Here is a 17,989-nt window from a genome sequence, read left to right as displayed (position 1 = left end):
CTCCTCCCTTCCATGCACAACTATATATACTTATACTACAATGGGTGGTTGAAAAATTTGTGGTCTATGGTAGGACATGAGATACAGACTTAAGCTTCTTTCACACAAAATCTAATCTTTCATAAGCTGGTATATGAATTTTCAAGCCTTTAATGTATATATTTTTTGTTTTACAGCCTGAATTGAAAGAACAATCAAAACAATGGAAGCATCATGGATCTCCAGCTTCAAAGAAGACCAAGTCAGTGATCTCTGCAGGGAAGGTGATGGCTTCCATTTTTGGGAATTCTGAGGGGGTTCTACAGGTGGATTATCTGACAAAGGGTCAATCCATTACTGGACCATACTATGCAAACCTAATAAGTCAGCTGGGAGAAAAAATTAAGAAAAAATGGCATTGAAAGCTGTCACTAGGGTGGTTTTCCATCAGGACAATCCACAAGCACACAAATTCACCATGGCTCTTGCTGCCATACATGATTGTGGCTTCCAGCTAATTGAACATCTGCCCTATTCACCTGATTTGGCTCCCTCAGACTACTATTTCCCAAGATGAAAAAAGAGCTCAGCAGTCAACACTTCACCATGGATAATGATGTTGCTGATGCCAGTGAGGTGTATTTAGAGGACCAAAGCTCAAGCTTCTACAAAGAAGGGACCTATAAACTCCACAGCTATTAGAATAAGTATGTAAACTTGCGAGGGGATTACGTTGAAAAATAAATGTATCAATTTATCATGAAAAAAATTGTTGTACAGTGAGACCTCTCATGAACGGACGTTAATCATCTGTGTTTGTGGTGTTTTTGCTGTGTTTTTGGTGCTGTTGTTTAGTGCGTGAAATCCCTATGCCACCCAAAAACCACTCCAAAACACCGAAAACAAAACACAGCTAATTAACGTCCATTAATGAGAGCTCTCACTGTACCTTAACCCCTTCACTCTGGGCCAAAATCTCGCGTGCAGCATTATCTGCCAGACGTATGATGTGTCGTAATAATACTCGCATCATAAGATATAGTCACCGCTTATATCGATCGTTCTCTCTTTCACCCGTGAATTTTGATAACCATAGAAAATATGATGAAGACAGTTTAAAGAGTATGCAGGGGCAACTACAATAAATATAATCAAGACGGCGATATGGCAGCCTCGCATATCCACTTGCTCCTCATGCCGCCTATGTATGCGGCACCGTATGGAAGGGGTTAAACAATGAATTTCTCAATCACCCCTCGTAAATACATATTGGCCCCTTCACCCTATCCATCCATCTCAGTTTTAGTCTTCCCTCCATTTCACTCCATCCACCTCTGCCTTCCACATTCTTTTTGCTTATGTTTTCTCACTTATTCTTTCCATATCCCCAAACCATCCCAGTATTTTTTTTATCAATCTTATCTGCTAGCTCTCTTTCTATCCCAACTCATCATCTCACTCTATCCATCTTTGTAACCCCCACCATACTTCTTAAACACTTTATCTCAAGCACATTTAAACACCTCCTTTCTGTCTCCCTTAAATTCCAAGTCTGTATCTCATAAAGTGTCATGGGTACAATCAGCCCTTCATCCAGTCTTCTCTTTGCATTCATCCCTTGAGGCCTATTACTCATGACACTTGAGAAACACCTGTTTCCATTATTCTACAATTTACCTCAATCCCATTACCCTATTACCTGCTATTTATGTGACCTTAACCAGTTCAGTATGAGTCAAATTCTCACGCACAGTTTCGGCTGCCATATGTACGATTCATCATACTACTTGCATTATAAAATATAAAGTCACTGCTGTATTACCCACTATCTTTTACTATGAGTAAAAATAAACACAGAAAACATGATCAAACCAGTTCACAAAATCCAGGGGTAACTAATCTACAACTACAAAAATATATATATATATATATATATAATCAAGATGTTGATGCCAGCATCCTTGTGTCCCCACTCATGCCTCATGATGGCTACATAGGTGTTATTGTACTGAAGTGGTTAAATTCTTTAAACCTCTACACTTCCTCTGGGTTCTCTCTTTTACAACCTACCTCCAACTCACTGTCATCCTCTCATCATGTACATCTCATCACTTTACTTTTATCCACATTCACTTTCAATGTTGTCCTTTCACAAACCCTTCTGAATACTGCCAAGAGTTGCTTTAGACCATGTACATCTCATCACTTTAGTTTTACCTACATTCACTTTCAACTTTCTCTTCTCATATATCCTCCCAAATTTTGCCACTAGTTGCTTGAGACTTTCCTCTGATCCAGACACATAAATGTCACGTGAAAAAAAAAAAAAAAAAAAAATCCCATTTCCCTCCTCTTTATATATAGAGATTTTAAACTCTAACATAGGCAAATTATACGGTTCTGGTCCATTAGGGCACCCCAAAACAGCCCCTAAAATATTGGCTGCTTGTTACTATGTAGTCAAGACCTCAGTATGTAGTATCTATCTCAGTACTAAATTGAACATCAACACCTGCTGTCAACCTATGAAACTCAAGAACACTAAATGACTAATATAATTTTCTCTAGAATACCAATGAACAAAATATGAAGGATCCCTGCAGAAGTTAGGTATTAGTGATAATTGAAAGAAAAATGTACATCTGACCCTACCTCCTGAACAATACCCTTTTCCAAGTCAGTCCTTCTGCAGGAGCCATCATAGCTAGTAGTGTAGACCTGCTGTACATTTTGCTTGTCAATGGTGAGACAATTAATTGGTCTTGAATGCACATTGAAATAAAAGATGCCATTATCTTCATCTTGTGCTTCAATGTCCCATATTCCTAAAAAAAATATGAATAACAGATCTTACATTTTTTTTAATCCTCAAAGGAAGATTCATTGCTCTTAATAATATATTTATAAAACAATAATAAGCAAGAGACCATTAAGAAAGAATGGGTAAGCAATTCTGTACTCTTTTGGAAATATTTTCAAAACATGCAAATAATATTATACCTAGTTCCCCCCATTTTCCTCCGGTAAGGACTAGCGTGGTGTCCGTTGTAGGGTGAACTTCGACTGAAAATGTTCTCTGAGGGACAACCTTAGCCACTTGGTTTTCATTAATGCTCATCCCACACAAAATTTTCTTTATTCTGAGAAAAGATAATTTTCATTAAACATATACTTAAACACAAAGGCCTCTTACCCCTTACATGGGGAATGGCTGAATCAAAGCATACACACACCTTGCATCCCTCCATTGCCTCTACCATCTTAGCAACTTGATGGAAAGTCGTCCCTATTTCAATACTTGGGTAAGATGCAATGCAGCAATATACAGTACCTCCACAGCTGGGACTGATAAAAGGAGCCAGTTTATTCCCTGTTACAATACACGACAGCCCCCATCCACTTTAGAAATATACATATATATACCAAAGGCTTTTTCCCCTACACAAGGGAGGTAGCCAAAAAACAAATGCATAAAAAAACACTTTCACCCATTCCATCCCCATACTCCACTCCCATCCACCCCATTCCCTTCCCTCCCTCTTATCTTGGCTCCTCCTGGATAACAGATCATCTCTGCATCTTGCCCACTGCCCTGGGTCAGAAGCAGTGTCGCAAGACAAAGCACATCCACAGCAAGGCTACTTCATTAAATCGGTAACCCCCGTCTCCTCATGCAAAAATGGAGAAAACAGGGAGAAATCCCTTCGAGCTGCATCAAATTATTTTTCACACATACTCCTTTAACCCCCATCCCCCACCCACTCCTCATGCATCATCCATACACAACCATTCTCTATTCCTATCTTCTGTCTTCTACCATCCTTTCTCAACAGACATTCCCCTCTTTCCCAATGCCCATTTTACTCCATCCATCCATCTCATTCTTGGTCGCCTCCTCATGTTCACTCCTTCCACACCTCTTTTACTAATCTTTCTTCACTCATTCTTTCCATGTGTCCAAATCATGCCAATACTCTTTCATCAACACTATCTCTCAACTCCCTTTCCACCCCCATTCTCCTCCTCACCTCCTTGTTTCTTACTCTATCCAGCCTAGTAACCCCTATCATACTTCTCAGGCACCTCATCTCACATTCAAACTCCTCCTCTCTTATGTTCCATGTTTCTGCCCTGTACAGTGATGTCAGTACAATCACTCCTTCAAACAATCTCCTCTTAGCATCCATTCCCAAATGTATATTTCTCATTAGACTTTTTAATCCTCCAAGGCATTTACTTACTTCTCTCAATCTACATTCTACCTCCACCTCCACTCCTCCCTTTCCTGCCACATTCACACCCAAGTATCTAAAACTATCCACTTCCTCTAGTCTGTTCCCCTTAATACTCACTTCCAGTCTGCTGCCACTTTCTCCCCTTCTACATCTCATCACCTTGCTTTTACTCACATTTATCTTCATCTTTCGTACACCCTCCTAAACTCTGTCACTAACTTCCTCAATCCCTCTGATCCTATTAAAAGCGCAGTGTCGTCAGCAAACAACAACTGGCTTATCTACCACTTTTCTCCACTTTCTTTAACCCTCTCCAATCCTCAACCCACTACCCTTGCATCTACCTCACGCACCACCCTATCCATGTATAATTTGAACAGCCAAGGCGACATAACTTATCCCAGATTAAGTCCCACCTTTACCTCAAACCACTCACTCTCTCCATTTCTGATTCTAGCACAAGCTCTACTACTCTCGTAAAAACTCTTGACTGCTCTTAAAAGCTTTCCTCCTATCCCATATATCTGTAATACCTCCCAGAGTGCCTTCCTGTCTACCCTGTCATAAGCCCTTTCCAAATCCATAAAAGCCAAAAAAACATCCTAACCTTTTCTTGCCACAAAAATCTGATCCACGCAAAAGTGTAGAAATGGTGGCTGATAAAGCGACAATGAAAAAGTGAAAAGTGATGTTAAGGTTCTTATGAAGTGCTTCAGAGGAATGTTTATTTTGATGCGATGAAATTTTTTAGTTTAGGTACAAGACTATTAGTTTTGTTATGTAATGTTATTATTTTCTTTTCTATGTGATTATGGAATTGTGTAAGGAAAACATGTTATTTTATACAAAATTTTGTTTACCTGGATAGCATTTAGTATAAGGTATATAGGATTAGAATATGATTAATATTGTCAAAACACTATGTAGTAAGATGTATATTATCAGTGTAGGATTAGAATAAGAATCATATGATTCAAACATTATTAAGTATCTTTCTGCTCTTAAGACCCACGTCAGTCACACTCTTCCGACTAGTCCTAGGAGGAATTGTATATATATGTAAATAAGACAATGTACTATTTTGTAGGCAGTTTGTGTCTTTAATAGCCCTAACTTGTAATTGTATCATATTGTATCTGTATTTGGATTGTATACTAGTGGATTATTATTACTCTTAAGATGTTACAATATTGATATTTGTTCTGTTATTAGAATTATAGGTGTGTATAGTATGTACATCATAATTTGCACTATTTTTCTATATTCTTCGTACAGTGAGTATTATATGATGCACGTCATAATTTCTACTATTTCCTATTTTTGTCTATTCTGTTTTTGTGCACTGGGTGTTGGAGATTGTGTATACAACAGTTTTGTAGAAGTTGTGTGAAGGATCAAGGATGGTGAAGTCAGGGGAGATAGGTGATGGGTCCCAAACCTAGACAGGTGGTCGGTTTAGATGGTTAGCTGATGCTCGAGGAGTCAAGTAATGTGAGTGTTGACTCAGATGGACTGTGCACGGCACTTTAGTGCTGAACCAGGGGAGCTCTTCAACCACTTCCATACGGTGATGTCTATGTAGGCGTCATGAGGAGCAAGTGGGTACGCAATGATGCCGACGTCGGCGTCTTGATTATATTTATTGTAGTCGTACCTACATAACCTCCATTCTCTCTAAACTGGCTTCATCATATTTTCTATGGTTATCAAAATTCACGGGTGAAAGAGAACGAACGATTGAGCACTGACTTTATTTTTTATAATGTGATTATTATGACGCAACATCGCACGTCGGGCAGCTAATGCTGCCAGACGTGCGATGTGCACCGGAGTGCACAAAACATACTAGTTAGGTTAGAGTTAGTACAGTTATGGCCTCTGATTGCCCACTGGTTAGTTGTGGTTCTAGATATAGTATTAGGGGGAGGGGTTATCAAACCAATTTATCACTTCTTTTTTCATATATCATGGCTGGAGGATCATAAAATAGTCTAAGCACCCACACTCCAAATTCATACCAGTGTTTAATCAATTATTCATTTATACCCCTAAGTTGTACATTCTAGTGCCAGTGTCTATGTTTTCAGTCAGCTACCTATTGAATGTTATCTGATCTTGTGTTGTATTACATGGCTATCTGTAATATTGGGTTTCACCCCATAATTCTGTGTCTGAATAAAAGAATAAAGAGGAATTCAAACAGAAAATCTAGGACTTAGTATCACATTTAAATAAGAAAACAAGTGTATATACACACATACATACATATACCAAGGCTTTTTCCCCCTTACAAGGGAGGTAGCCAAAAAGGAAAAGGCATAAAATAATTCCCACCCATTCCATCCCTGAATACACTCCACACCCCTCCACCCTCCCTCTTGTCTTAGCACCTCCTGGATGACGGGTCATCCCTGCACCTTGTCCACTGCCCTGGGTCAGAAGCAGTGTTGTAAGACACAGCACATCCACAGCAAGGCCGCTTCATTAAATTGGCGAACCCCCCTCTGTCCCCCCATGTATAAAAGGAGAAGATGGGGAGAAATCCCTTGGGGCTGCGTCAAAATTTGCTCACACATACTACCTCACCCCCCATTCCATCTCATGCATCCCAACATCATCCATACACAACCATTCTCCATTCACCCCTGTCTTCTGTCCTCTCCCGCCCTTCCTCAACAGACTTTCCCCTCTTCCCCCTTCACCTCATCCATCCACCTCATCCTAGGACGTCCCCTCATGTTCACTCCCTCCACATCTGCCTTCCATACTTCTTTTACTAGTCTTTCTTCACTCATTCTTTCCATGTGTCCAAACCATCCTAATACTCTTTCATCAACCCTATCTCCCAACTCCCTTTCCACCCCTGTTCTCCTCCTCACATCCTCATTTCTCACACTGTTTAGCCTAGTAACCCCCATCATACTTCTCAGACACCTCATCTCAAACACATTCAGACTCCTCCTCTCTTTCTCTCTTATGTTCCATGTTTCTGCCCCATACAGTGCTGTTGGCACAATCACTCCTTCATACAGTCTCCTCTTAGCATCCATTCCCAAATGTCTATTCCTCATTACACTTTTTAATCCACCAATGCATTTACTCGCTTCTCTCAATCTACATTCTACCTCCACCTTCACTCCACCTTTTCCTGCCACATTTGCACCCAAGTATCTAAAACTATCCACTTCCTCCAATCGCTCTCCCTTAATGCTCATTTCCAGTCTACTGCCACTTTCACCCCCTGTACATCTCAACACCTTACTTTTACCCACATTTATCTTTAGCTTTCTTCTATCACACACTCTCCCAAACTCTGTCACCAATTTCCTCAATCCCTCCACCAATCCTGCCACAAGCACAGTGTTGTCCGCAAACAACAGCTGGCTCACCTCCCACTTTTCTTCATTTTCTTTAACCATCTCCAATCCCTGATCCACTACCCTTGCATTTACCTCTTGCACTACTCCATCCATGTATAAGTTGAACAGCCAGGGCGACATATCACATCCTTGACGAAGTCCCACCTTTACCTCAAACCACTCACTCTCTCCATTTCTAATCCAGACACAAGCTCTCCTATTCTCATAAAAACTCTTGACAGCTCCCAAAAGCTTTCCTCCTATCCTGTATATCCACAAAACCTCTCACAGTGCCTTTTTATCTACCCTGTCATAAGCCTTTTCCAGATCCATATAAGCCCAAAATCATCCTTCCCCTTTCCTATAGCTTTCTCACATATCTGTCTTACCACGAAAATCTCATCTACACAACCTCTACCCGTCTTAAATCCACACTGTTCCTCACCAATTACTCCCTCTGTTCCTCTCCTAATCCTCTTAATCATGATCCTCCCATAAGCCTTCCCAACTACACTTAACGAGCTAATCCCTCTGAAGCTACTACATTCACACTTGTCCCTTTTTCCCTTGTAAAGTGGAACTATACAGGCACTCCTCCAGTCCTCCGGCACTCTATCCTCTCTCCAGCAAACATTAAATAACCTCACCAGCCAGTCCACCATCACTGTACCTCCTTTTTTTTTTAGACAATCTGCATGGCATCCATCCAGACCAGGTGCCTTACCTGCTTTCATCATCTTAACAACTGCCTTCACTTCATCCTTCCTTATTTCTCCTCCATTTTCCTCACTCATCACAGTCATTTTCTTAGCATTTCCCACTGCAGCTATCTTTCCCTCCCTATCCTCCTTCACATTTAGCAACTCCCTAAAATATTCTGCCCATCTTCCCCTTACTGCCTTCTCCTCCATTATCATCTCTCCATCTGCACCTTTTACCTTTTCTTCCTCTCTTAATTTCTTTCCAAAACATTTTTTTATTACTTTCAAAATTTCCTGTTATAATCTTACCCCATTTCACATCTGCTCTCCTCTTTGCCTCCTTTACCTTTTGCTTTACTTCTTTACTTTTCTTTTCTTTGTACCTCTCATATGACTCCCTTGTCCTTTTTTGTAACCAATCTGAGAAATCTTGCTTCTTCTCTTCTAGAGCCTTCTTTGTTTCCTCATCCCACCATTCACTACCCTTCCTTCTATTTCCTCTTGTCCTTCTTGTTCCACACACCATCTTTGCACACTTTGTGACTCCCTCCTTGAACCATCCCCATTCCTCCTCCACACTCTACTCTATCCTTCACTCCCTCCCACTCCTCCTTCACGTTCTTCTTGTACTCCTTCTCCTTTTCATTTAAAGAGTTCACTCTAAACACCTCCCTACCTTTTGTCTCTTTCCTATTTCTACATCTATCCTCCACTCTCAACTTACCTTCCACCAAAGAATGATCACCCTCACCCTCTCCCCTTAGCACATGTATATCCTTAACTCTTCCTATCATAATCCTATTTACCACTACATAATCCATTAACACTCAATCTACCACCCTTCCATCCACCACCCTCTCCCATGTGTACTTATGCTTGACTTTCTTCCGAAACACTGTATTTACTATCATCAACTCTCTTTCTAGACACATTTCCACCATCAACTCTCCACTACAATTCTTTCCTGGAACTCCACATTTCCCAACCAAGTGTATATACACATATCTATATATCAGAGAGAACATATCCCTGGTCAAAATATTAGGAGGATTGCAATTACCATATCATATGGACCTACATTTAATAACAATAAAGATAAAAATAAATCAAATAGAAATTATAACCACCTTCTATACTACTAGTAGGAAAAAGTCATCATTTATCAGGAGGTAGAATTACATATGCAAGTATACATACATATATATGTGTCTACCAATATACCAAGGGTTTTTCTCCCTTATGAAGGAGGTAGCAAATAAATATAATATAAATATATATATATATATATACATACATACATACACACCCACATAAAGAATATCTTACTTCTCTTTGGAGTCATTCCACAATGAGTGGCCCCACACAGCTGAGCTCGTCTTAGTATGTAGACCTTCCACAAATTTCTCACAATTTTCCTTATCTTTCAAATTATAATATGTAATAAGGTCAGCAGGCCCTGCAACACAAAGGTTAGATATTTTCATTTAGTAATTATATAAAAAATATGAAATAAAAAGTTTGTAAGGCATCTATGTCCATACCCATATATAGTTTTTTCCTTAAATGTCCACATCCACAAACATATTAAAATATCCCCAAAAGTTTAAGATGTAAGGTGGGTTGATGAGGACAGTGTATAAAATTAAGAGGTGAGGCAAATAACAGGAGTGGAAAGAGATCTGGTAACAGCCAGAATGGATACATATCTCACAATACAGAAGAGATTTCCTTATGAATGAAGGCTCTGTGGCACCCTTTCCATAAAAAAAAACCTTTAAATTCCTCCTGATCATCCCCTTCCATACCATGTGATATTTGACTCTTCATTTTGGTGGTGACAAGATATCTTACATATTCAACTCTAGGGCACCCCCTTTAGAGGGGAAGCTTTACACACAATCAGGAAACGAGACACAATTAGGGTCAAAATCCTCTGCAATAGGAGTGTCTCGGTTCTATGGATTTGTTCCCCAATCTTTATCTTTATTTCTGACAACTTTAAGATTCTTTTTCCAACTGATACATCATTAACTGTAAAATGAGGTGGCTAGGTATAATAGAGAAATCTCCTAACTCCTTTCTCACAACACCAACTTCTTCCACTCTTTAAACCTTGTGAACACTGCACATCATAACTTATAAAACAGGACACTGCATAATAACTGCCAAAAGTGAATCTGTATCAGGCAATTAAAGAAGTTCAAATGTATTATCATACAAATCACTGTATAGTGTATTTCTAATAGCATAGGAAGTTATAATTTCTGTCCTCTGAAACATTCACCCTTCAGTACCTGGTGGTGGTCTTGTGTATTTATCTTCCTCTTCCTCCTCCTGGAGGACTGGCTTTACATCGGGTTCCAAAGCTTTCCCCTGAAGTCTTAAGCTTTGACGTCGGGGGGCTGTTTCTTTCGGCTTTTTAGGACTAAGGAATTTCTTTGCCCTGAATTAAGGGTAAATTATTACTTGCTATCTCATCTAGAAATATTAACTTTTGTGCTACTGTGAACCATTTCAAGAAAGAGAAGTTAGCAAACTAGTATAAATTTGTGAAGTCTAGGTTTTTGAAGTATACTACACTAAAAACACTTTTCATCATCCCATTAACTCATAACTCACGGTTTCACTGGTTTGGGTTTGGGTTTTGGTGCCAATTCATTTATGGCTTCCTTTGCCGTAAAGATGTCCAAAGATTCCAAAAATTTCATTCTATCTTCAATGTTCTTCTGCACCATTAACTCATAGTCAGAGAGTACTCCATTAACAATAGGCTCTGCTTCATATTTTTCTTTTACCTAAAAGTGAAATGAATATAAAAGAAATCCATGCTCTTCATATACACTGGATGAACCTAAGTTAAATGAGTTGGGTAAAGTACTCTTAATAGTCTAACAATTAACATGTGAACATCTGAGTGGCAGACACAAGTGACACAAAACAAAATGCAGAGGAAAAAAAACAATTTCAGAGTATGAGGCTGTCTGGTTAGAGTGAAAGTGGGACAGTGTAGGATGTGGTCAATGTCTTCTGTGTGGTGGTACAATATATTACAATAGATTCAGTTTAAAAACAAATGAAAAGTTTAGGGCATTATGAATGAATGAAACAAACTTCCCAAAAATTTAAATTCATGCAACAGATAAAAATCTTGAGATCCAGTCTGAACATCCAAAAGCAATATGATAATATTTTAATTTACTCAATTTATATCAACCCCCATAATGGATTGAAAGGTCTATTCTTGGCAGTTTTTCCTACTGTAAGCATTGTAAATCCGAAAAATATTACACAAACAATCTCCTTACCTTAGTCAAGATATTCTTATTATCCACTTCATCAGGTGTCCAATCATCATCATCATTTTTGCTATAATCTGTTTCATCTTTTGAAATTTTTAATTTCTTGGCTGCAGGAGCCTTGCATACCTCTGAACATTTGACAGGGGAAAGTTCCTCTTGTTTTACTGTATCTACCTGAAGCACAGCAAAATAAGGAACTTGTTTTTAACCATGTACTAAAAGATGATGGAAATTGTATACATAAAAAAAAAAATCACCTTATTGAATACTACTACTGAAAATGTACATAGTAGATAAATATGGACATCAACTTTTGAACTGCTTGATAACTCTAAAGCCCAGTGCTATCTATAAAATACATTCTTTATTGTTCTTTGGTGGGCATACAAATGTACAGAGTAGATAAATACTGACATTAATTATTGAACTGCCTGATAACTCTAACAGTCCAGTTCTATCTATAAAATACATTCTTTATTGTTCTTTGGTGGGCATACAAAACTTTATTTTCATTCTAACTACTACTAACCTCTTTAGACACACCAGAAACTTTTTTCTTTGACCCAAGATATTTTCTTATATCCATCGTAGTATCTGTAAAGATAAAATAAACCCTAATTTTTCTTTATGTTCTCATCATATCAAAGACATTGACAAAAACATTCAAGGGAAACTCTAAGAGAGCTAAAATTTTACAAGTCAATAAATCAATTTACTGTCCTGGGACACATGCAGTAGACCCACAGCTCCAATGTAACCAGCAACAACCAACACAATGGCCCAAAAGTAACTAAAGAATGTGACATTGTGTTGTTGTTGTCTGGGTATGGCAAGATTATGGCAGTGCAGGTTGAGATGTTCAGTATCTTGTGTGATGACTGAATCTGAGGCAATGTTTCTGTGGCTAGGCCTGTCCTGTGTTGGTATTCCTTTAAAACTAGATAGTGGCCTGAACATACTCCTGCTTGTGTCACTCTCACTTGTTACGGGTGGATTTTCTCTGCTGAGTTGATGTCTGAAAGGACTTTAGTTATCAGTCTTGGTGTACTTGTCTTGTGATCCAAGTGTTTCGTAGAGATGCATGGCATGGTGCAAGTGAAAAGTTGTACATGTTTGAGTAATAAGGTGCCATTTATTTACCTATTTATCTATCATAATTTTTTAAGTAACAAGCTGCAGGCTTCGCCCTTCCCAGCTTCGCCGGGGGCTTGGCTGCGCAAACAGCAGCCTACAGCAGCAGCGCTCAGCACTCTAATCCCACGATAGGGATCCTGTGCTGGGGATCCCATGTTGGGGTTCCACCCCGAGGCCGAGGCCGAACCCAAGGGACATTTTTTCCTGGTCAGTTCAAGGGAACATGGCGATCACTGAGGACTTGCGACATTTGAGGACTTGTTACCTTGGAGGACTTGTTACCTTAGAGGACTTGTCACCTTGGAGGACTTGTTACCTTGGAGGACTTGTTACCTTGGAGGACTTATTACCTTGGAGGATTTACAACCTTGTAGGCCTTACGACCTCGGAGGACTTGCAGCCTCGAAGGGCTTACAACTTCGGAGGACTTGCACCCTTGGAGGACTTGCACCCTTGGAGGACTGGCATCCTCGGAGGACTGGCACCCTCAGAGGACTTGCACCCCTGGAGGATTTGCACCCTCGGAGGATTTGCATCCTCGGAGGGCTTGCACCCTCGGAGAATTTACAGCCTCGGAGAACTTATGACCTCGGAGGACTTACAGACCCCCCTCTCCAAGACATGTAACATTTTTAAAATGTGTCACCTTTGAAATGGTTTAATTTTTATTATTAGTAGATAAGCTGCCATTAATTACCTTTTTTTCATTATGTGATAGGATGAATGGGTGAGAGTAAGGGCTCTTGCATAAAACTGTGTGCCTATCATTTTTACATGTTCTGTGTGTAATATTGCATTGGGGTGGTTCTAGTCCATCCTGTTATTATTCTTAATATTTGGTTTTGTGTAACTTGTTGGGTGTCTATTTTCTTGACAAAAGAAGCTATAGCTATGTATTATTCTTATGAACCAAGATCAAATTCTATGTTTGCTACTAATCATAGTATGTTCATTTTCTTGTTGATTTTCACTGTCCTTGATATGTGGACTGAATTATATGTATTTATTAAAAGCAATATCCAGGATTATCCAGTTCTTGTTCAGTGAAAAGAGATGGCCATTAAATCTTACTATTCTGTAGTTCTTAGATTCATGCTGTCTGGGATAATCAATGTCACTGATGATCTTTTAAGGTAAACTTCCATTTCATTTTATCTATAATGTGGTGGATGGACATGGTGAAAGGGGCAATGTCAATCATGTATGTTTGGGTGTTCTTAGCAGTTGTTCTTTAATCATTGTGCTGGGTTATCAACATTAAAGTCATCTACACAGGCAAGGGATTTGGTGTTATGCTCAGGATCTGGTATGAAGATATCACTTGTCAATCAATCAATCTGTTGCCACAGGTGTTTCTTGCAGAAGACCTGTGGCCTTCAGGTAACCAGCAATTGCCTCTGGGTGGGTCCACAATCCACTCAATGGAGATATAGTGTTGCTGTCTAGGGACCTAGTGTGGGTCATTATAGTATGATGCTTTGCAAGTCCTTTGTATGATGGTTGCATCTGAGGCTGAGGCTGAGGTTGAATCTCTGACATAGCCAATTTGGAGTTGGTACAATCTCAATGTTAGATACTGTCCTGAGTGGGAGGACTTTTTCTGTGGGCTTATGTTTGAGGGTTGTTGGAGGAGTATTGAGTTTGGTGGTCTGTCTTGAAGGGTTTGTTTAATGATCTGTGTGCATGCATTTTTGTGTGGTAGGTTGGTATAAATGTTTGAGTGGTATGCTGTTTTATTTCTTATTTTTTTCATTCTGTTAGTGGTGCTTGTGAGATGTACCGTGATGAGTGTGTGGTGTTAATGGTTCTGGTATACAATCACTTATATTTCTGATCTGCCTTTTCAATCAGTTTAGATATGATGGATAGTCCAGAAATTGGTCTGTAGGATGCAGGTTTTCTAATGGTTTGCTTGTTTTTAATAAGGGATTATACAAACTGTCTTAGATCTGCTGTGCTGTACCTGCAAGAGGATCCCTTGTTGGACAGGATGAGGGTGAAAGTTGGATTGAGATTCAATGGAGTACAAGAGTGGCACACAACACACAAAAGCACATTCACACCTAGATGACGAAAGAGCTCTTCAAGAAGAGGAGAAGAAGAAGACAAACAGACATCAATCTTACAGAAAAATCCCTTTCAAGGGAAGTAAGAATCACTTTGATACACTTGTGTTCAGGACACCATTCTACTAGACTGTACTGACAGAGGACAGGCTTGGCCACAGTACAAAATTGTCCCAAATAAACCACCAATCAGAAAGCACATAGGGAGTACATGAGAGCATGGTGGGTTGGGGACAGTCATTCAGTCAGTCAGCGACTTAGCATCAATGTTATATCAGTTAGTATGCAGTCCAGTGACAAACAGAAATAAATTATAAATGGTAATCTGTTTATCAGGGGACATGTCATTTGAGATAATTACTCCCAAGTCATTTTAAGCTGCAAAGTCTGGACATTAAAAACAGAGCTGAAGGTATCTGCAAAAACTTCTGCCATTCATTGCAGGTTGCCCACTCTACTTCCATCCAGGGGTTAAAACAGTCCAATTCCTGAATGGTCATGAATGATACAGCTTTGGGCATGTTTTCATTTTCACAATTAGTGATTCCTCTTAAGCAATTTGGGAGTGAATAGAGTAGTTTCTATTCTGCTGGTTAGTTTCATGGAAAAGCTGCAAGGCTTGTGCTGCGGAAGCTGACAAATGTCCAAGAAGGGCTCTGGTATCACTGTACTGTTCCCAGGCATTGTGCTGTCTACTTTTCAGGTTGGCTGAGGGAGTATAGTACAACTCCATGGTTTGTATGACTCTGAGCAAAAAGGAATGTGGGAAGATGTTATGCTAGACAATGTTGCATAAAATTCAGCAGACATTTCATCAGCTGTACAAGAGGCAAACGATTAATCCCAGTCCTTATCACTTAACAGAGAATTTATCAATCTATGGTGACCCTTGTACAATAAATACCGAGTCTTGTCTTGCCAATTTTCATTTAGAAAAATACTGGTGAATGGAAACATCTTGGGAGAGGAGGGAGAGTTTCATGATTTGGAGATCTCTTCCTTGGTAGTCAATGTCAGGTCCAAAATATTCCCAAATACAGTACTGTATTTAATTTTGTAAACTATAATACATTAACATTATATGCAATTTTCTTGGCAGAAATCAATAACAAAAAAAAAGTTGCAAAACAGATTTATCAACGAACAAAGTCGCAGTGGTTGGATGATACGCCATGTTTGTTTTGATAGATGTCGAAGCCGAAGAAATGAAAGGATGATAAATGCGTCTATTCTAACATAACTAACCTACGTAACTTAACCTATATTTAGTAATTTGGTACCTCAAACTCCGAAGATCATCCAGGTCGTTGTCATGGATGCTGACAGCCTGATTATTATTGTACCTTGGGCAATTAACAGACAACGGTAGAACCCTGTGTTCTCTCAAAAAGGCCAAGGAAACCCTATTGTCTTTGCATGTAACAGTGCTTATTAATGTCACCTGGAGTTGGAGAACACTTGCTCAACAATGTGAAAGCCATTGTCTAACAGACAGTGACTGGACTGGACAGTAGTAACATGGCATCTGGACTATCCTAGCGGCTTTGTTCGTTAGTAGATTTGCTTGCAGCCAGGTTTTTTTATTTCCACCATGAAAATTGCATATTATGTTCATGTATTATAATTTACAAAATTAATTTTTAATTCTTTAATGCTATATCATGTAGGCGTACACACCTAAAATAATACCGCTGGTTCTTATTTAGGGATTTCAATAAAATCCCAGAATCATGCAAACAAATATCTAACATGAAACTTACAATGCCCAGTAGCTCCAAATATAACCTAATGTAACCAATCCATAGGAGAAAGAAAAGTCTTTCCAATGAAAAAACAACAACAACATGAAAAATATGTTTCCGTTATACTGGAATAGAACCAAATTTTCCTAAGAATAAGATATAAATACACCTCTCAAGAGCAGAATAAGAATAGAAGGCAAAACTTGTCAGTCTAAAAATAAATTAAATAACGTATCAATTTTACATAGAAATTAAATAAAGTTACTACTGTAATACTGTATCAAAAACAAATTTCACATGCAATCTTTCATAATAGCAAAAATGCAATGAATGGAAAAAAAGTGCTTGTGAACTTTTCAACAACTAATGGAATCTTGTGAATACCTACAATTCATTACTCTGAATATAAAGTATAAATGACGTTACTTGTTTCCCATAAAGCATGCAAGACAAAAGGTGAAACTAATAACTACCTCAAGTCTAAACAATTACATACATAGAACAGACTGATTTCCTCAGAAAGGCTCATGCTTCAATAACCCCTACATTACACAATCTAACCTTCCTTCTTGAAATAATTTATGTACGTAGTCACCTCTACCTAGTCACTAGCTACAATGCGAAGCGCTTGTCACCTATTTCTTTTCCATTGTTTCTCATACAACTAAAAAATCTGGGATATTTGGAGGGGACTTCAGAGAACGAACACATGAACTTACCTTCAAAGACAGTTTTTGTTACACACAAATATATCTTATATCAAAGATGATGCCAATTGTTGACGTTAAAAATACACTGATATAATGGCTCTTTAATGTATCGGTTCTGACTCTGCTAAATCTGTAATTTCTAAGTTTTATCAGGGTTAACTCACGACGTTCCTTCTCTTGCGCAACTTAGTTATACGTAAGAGCCTTCGTAGATGGCGGGAATTGTCGAGGTCTAATGTTACGTCACTGTTTTGTTTACATGCTGCGGGATCACATTTGTCTAATTTTAGAATCTTCTGGTTATATTATGTTTGGACAGATAAAACATATTGCTAATTGCGTTGGTTTTTATCATCTGCGTATGTAATGCCATGTGACATATTGTTAGTCGATAGTAAGAAAAATAAAGACGTCGTCATAGCTGCTACAAAACCATAAACGTTGACAAATTTACATCAACATTTACTATTTTTACCAATTTTGTGGTTAAAAAGTCATAATATAAATCTTTGTTCATATTTATCATGTATCTATTCACTTACGATAACATTTATAATGGTTATTTACGACAAAAGGCATAAAAGTAGCAAACGTTCTTGACCGATCTACAAAATATGACGTCATGAGTCGTGACTTCGGCTTTATTGGTAGTGCGGGAGGTAAATGCAAGGGCCATGAACAGGGGACTGGATATTGTTAAAGAAAATTGAGAAAAGTGGGAGGTGAACCAGTTGTTGTTTGCTGACGATACTGCGCTTGTAGCA

General features: G+C 38.8%; 1 protein-coding gene across 2 annotated transcripts in view; it reads right to left on the bottom strand.

The window, feature by feature from the left end:
* Nucleotides 1-17,459, bottom strand: part of LOC143029118 (WD repeat-containing protein 76-like) — a 43,551-nt gene extending 26,092 nt beyond the window's left edge. The window contains exons 1-8 of one of the 2 annotated variants that reach the window (XM_076191553.1): nt 17,390-17,459; nt 12,103-12,167; nt 11,580-11,747; nt 10,894-11,069; nt 10,569-10,717; nt 9,601-9,730; nt 2,980-3,119; nt 2,632-2,804 (exon numbers count right to left, since the gene is read on the bottom strand). In XM_076191553.1, coding sequence (XP_076047668.1) covers nt 2,632-2,804; nt 2,980-3,119; nt 9,601-9,730; nt 10,569-10,717; nt 10,894-11,069; nt 11,580-11,747; nt 12,103-12,159 — 993 coding nt within the window. In that variant the 5' untranslated portion in view covers nt 12,160-12,167; nt 17,390-17,459. Of the gene's footprint in view, nt 1-2,631; nt 2,805-2,979; nt 3,120-9,600; nt 9,731-10,568; nt 10,718-10,893; nt 11,070-11,579; nt 11,748-12,102; nt 12,168-17,234 lie in introns of both variants that reach the window. The other variant, XM_076191552.1, reaches the window with a different exon arrangement.
* Between the last annotated feature and the right edge of the window lie 530 nt (nt 17,460-17,989).

Source organism: Oratosquilla oratoria, chromosome 10 (assembly GCF_046742065.1).
Source record: "Oratosquilla oratoria isolate Oo_2021 chromosome 10, ASM4674206v1, whole genome shotgun sequence".
Lineage (NCBI taxonomy): Eukaryota > Metazoa > Arthropoda > Malacostraca > Stomatopoda > Squillidae > Oratosquilla > Oratosquilla oratoria.
The sequence above is the reverse complement of the archived record's forward strand: the minus strand, read 5'-3'. Positions and strand labels throughout refer to the sequence as shown.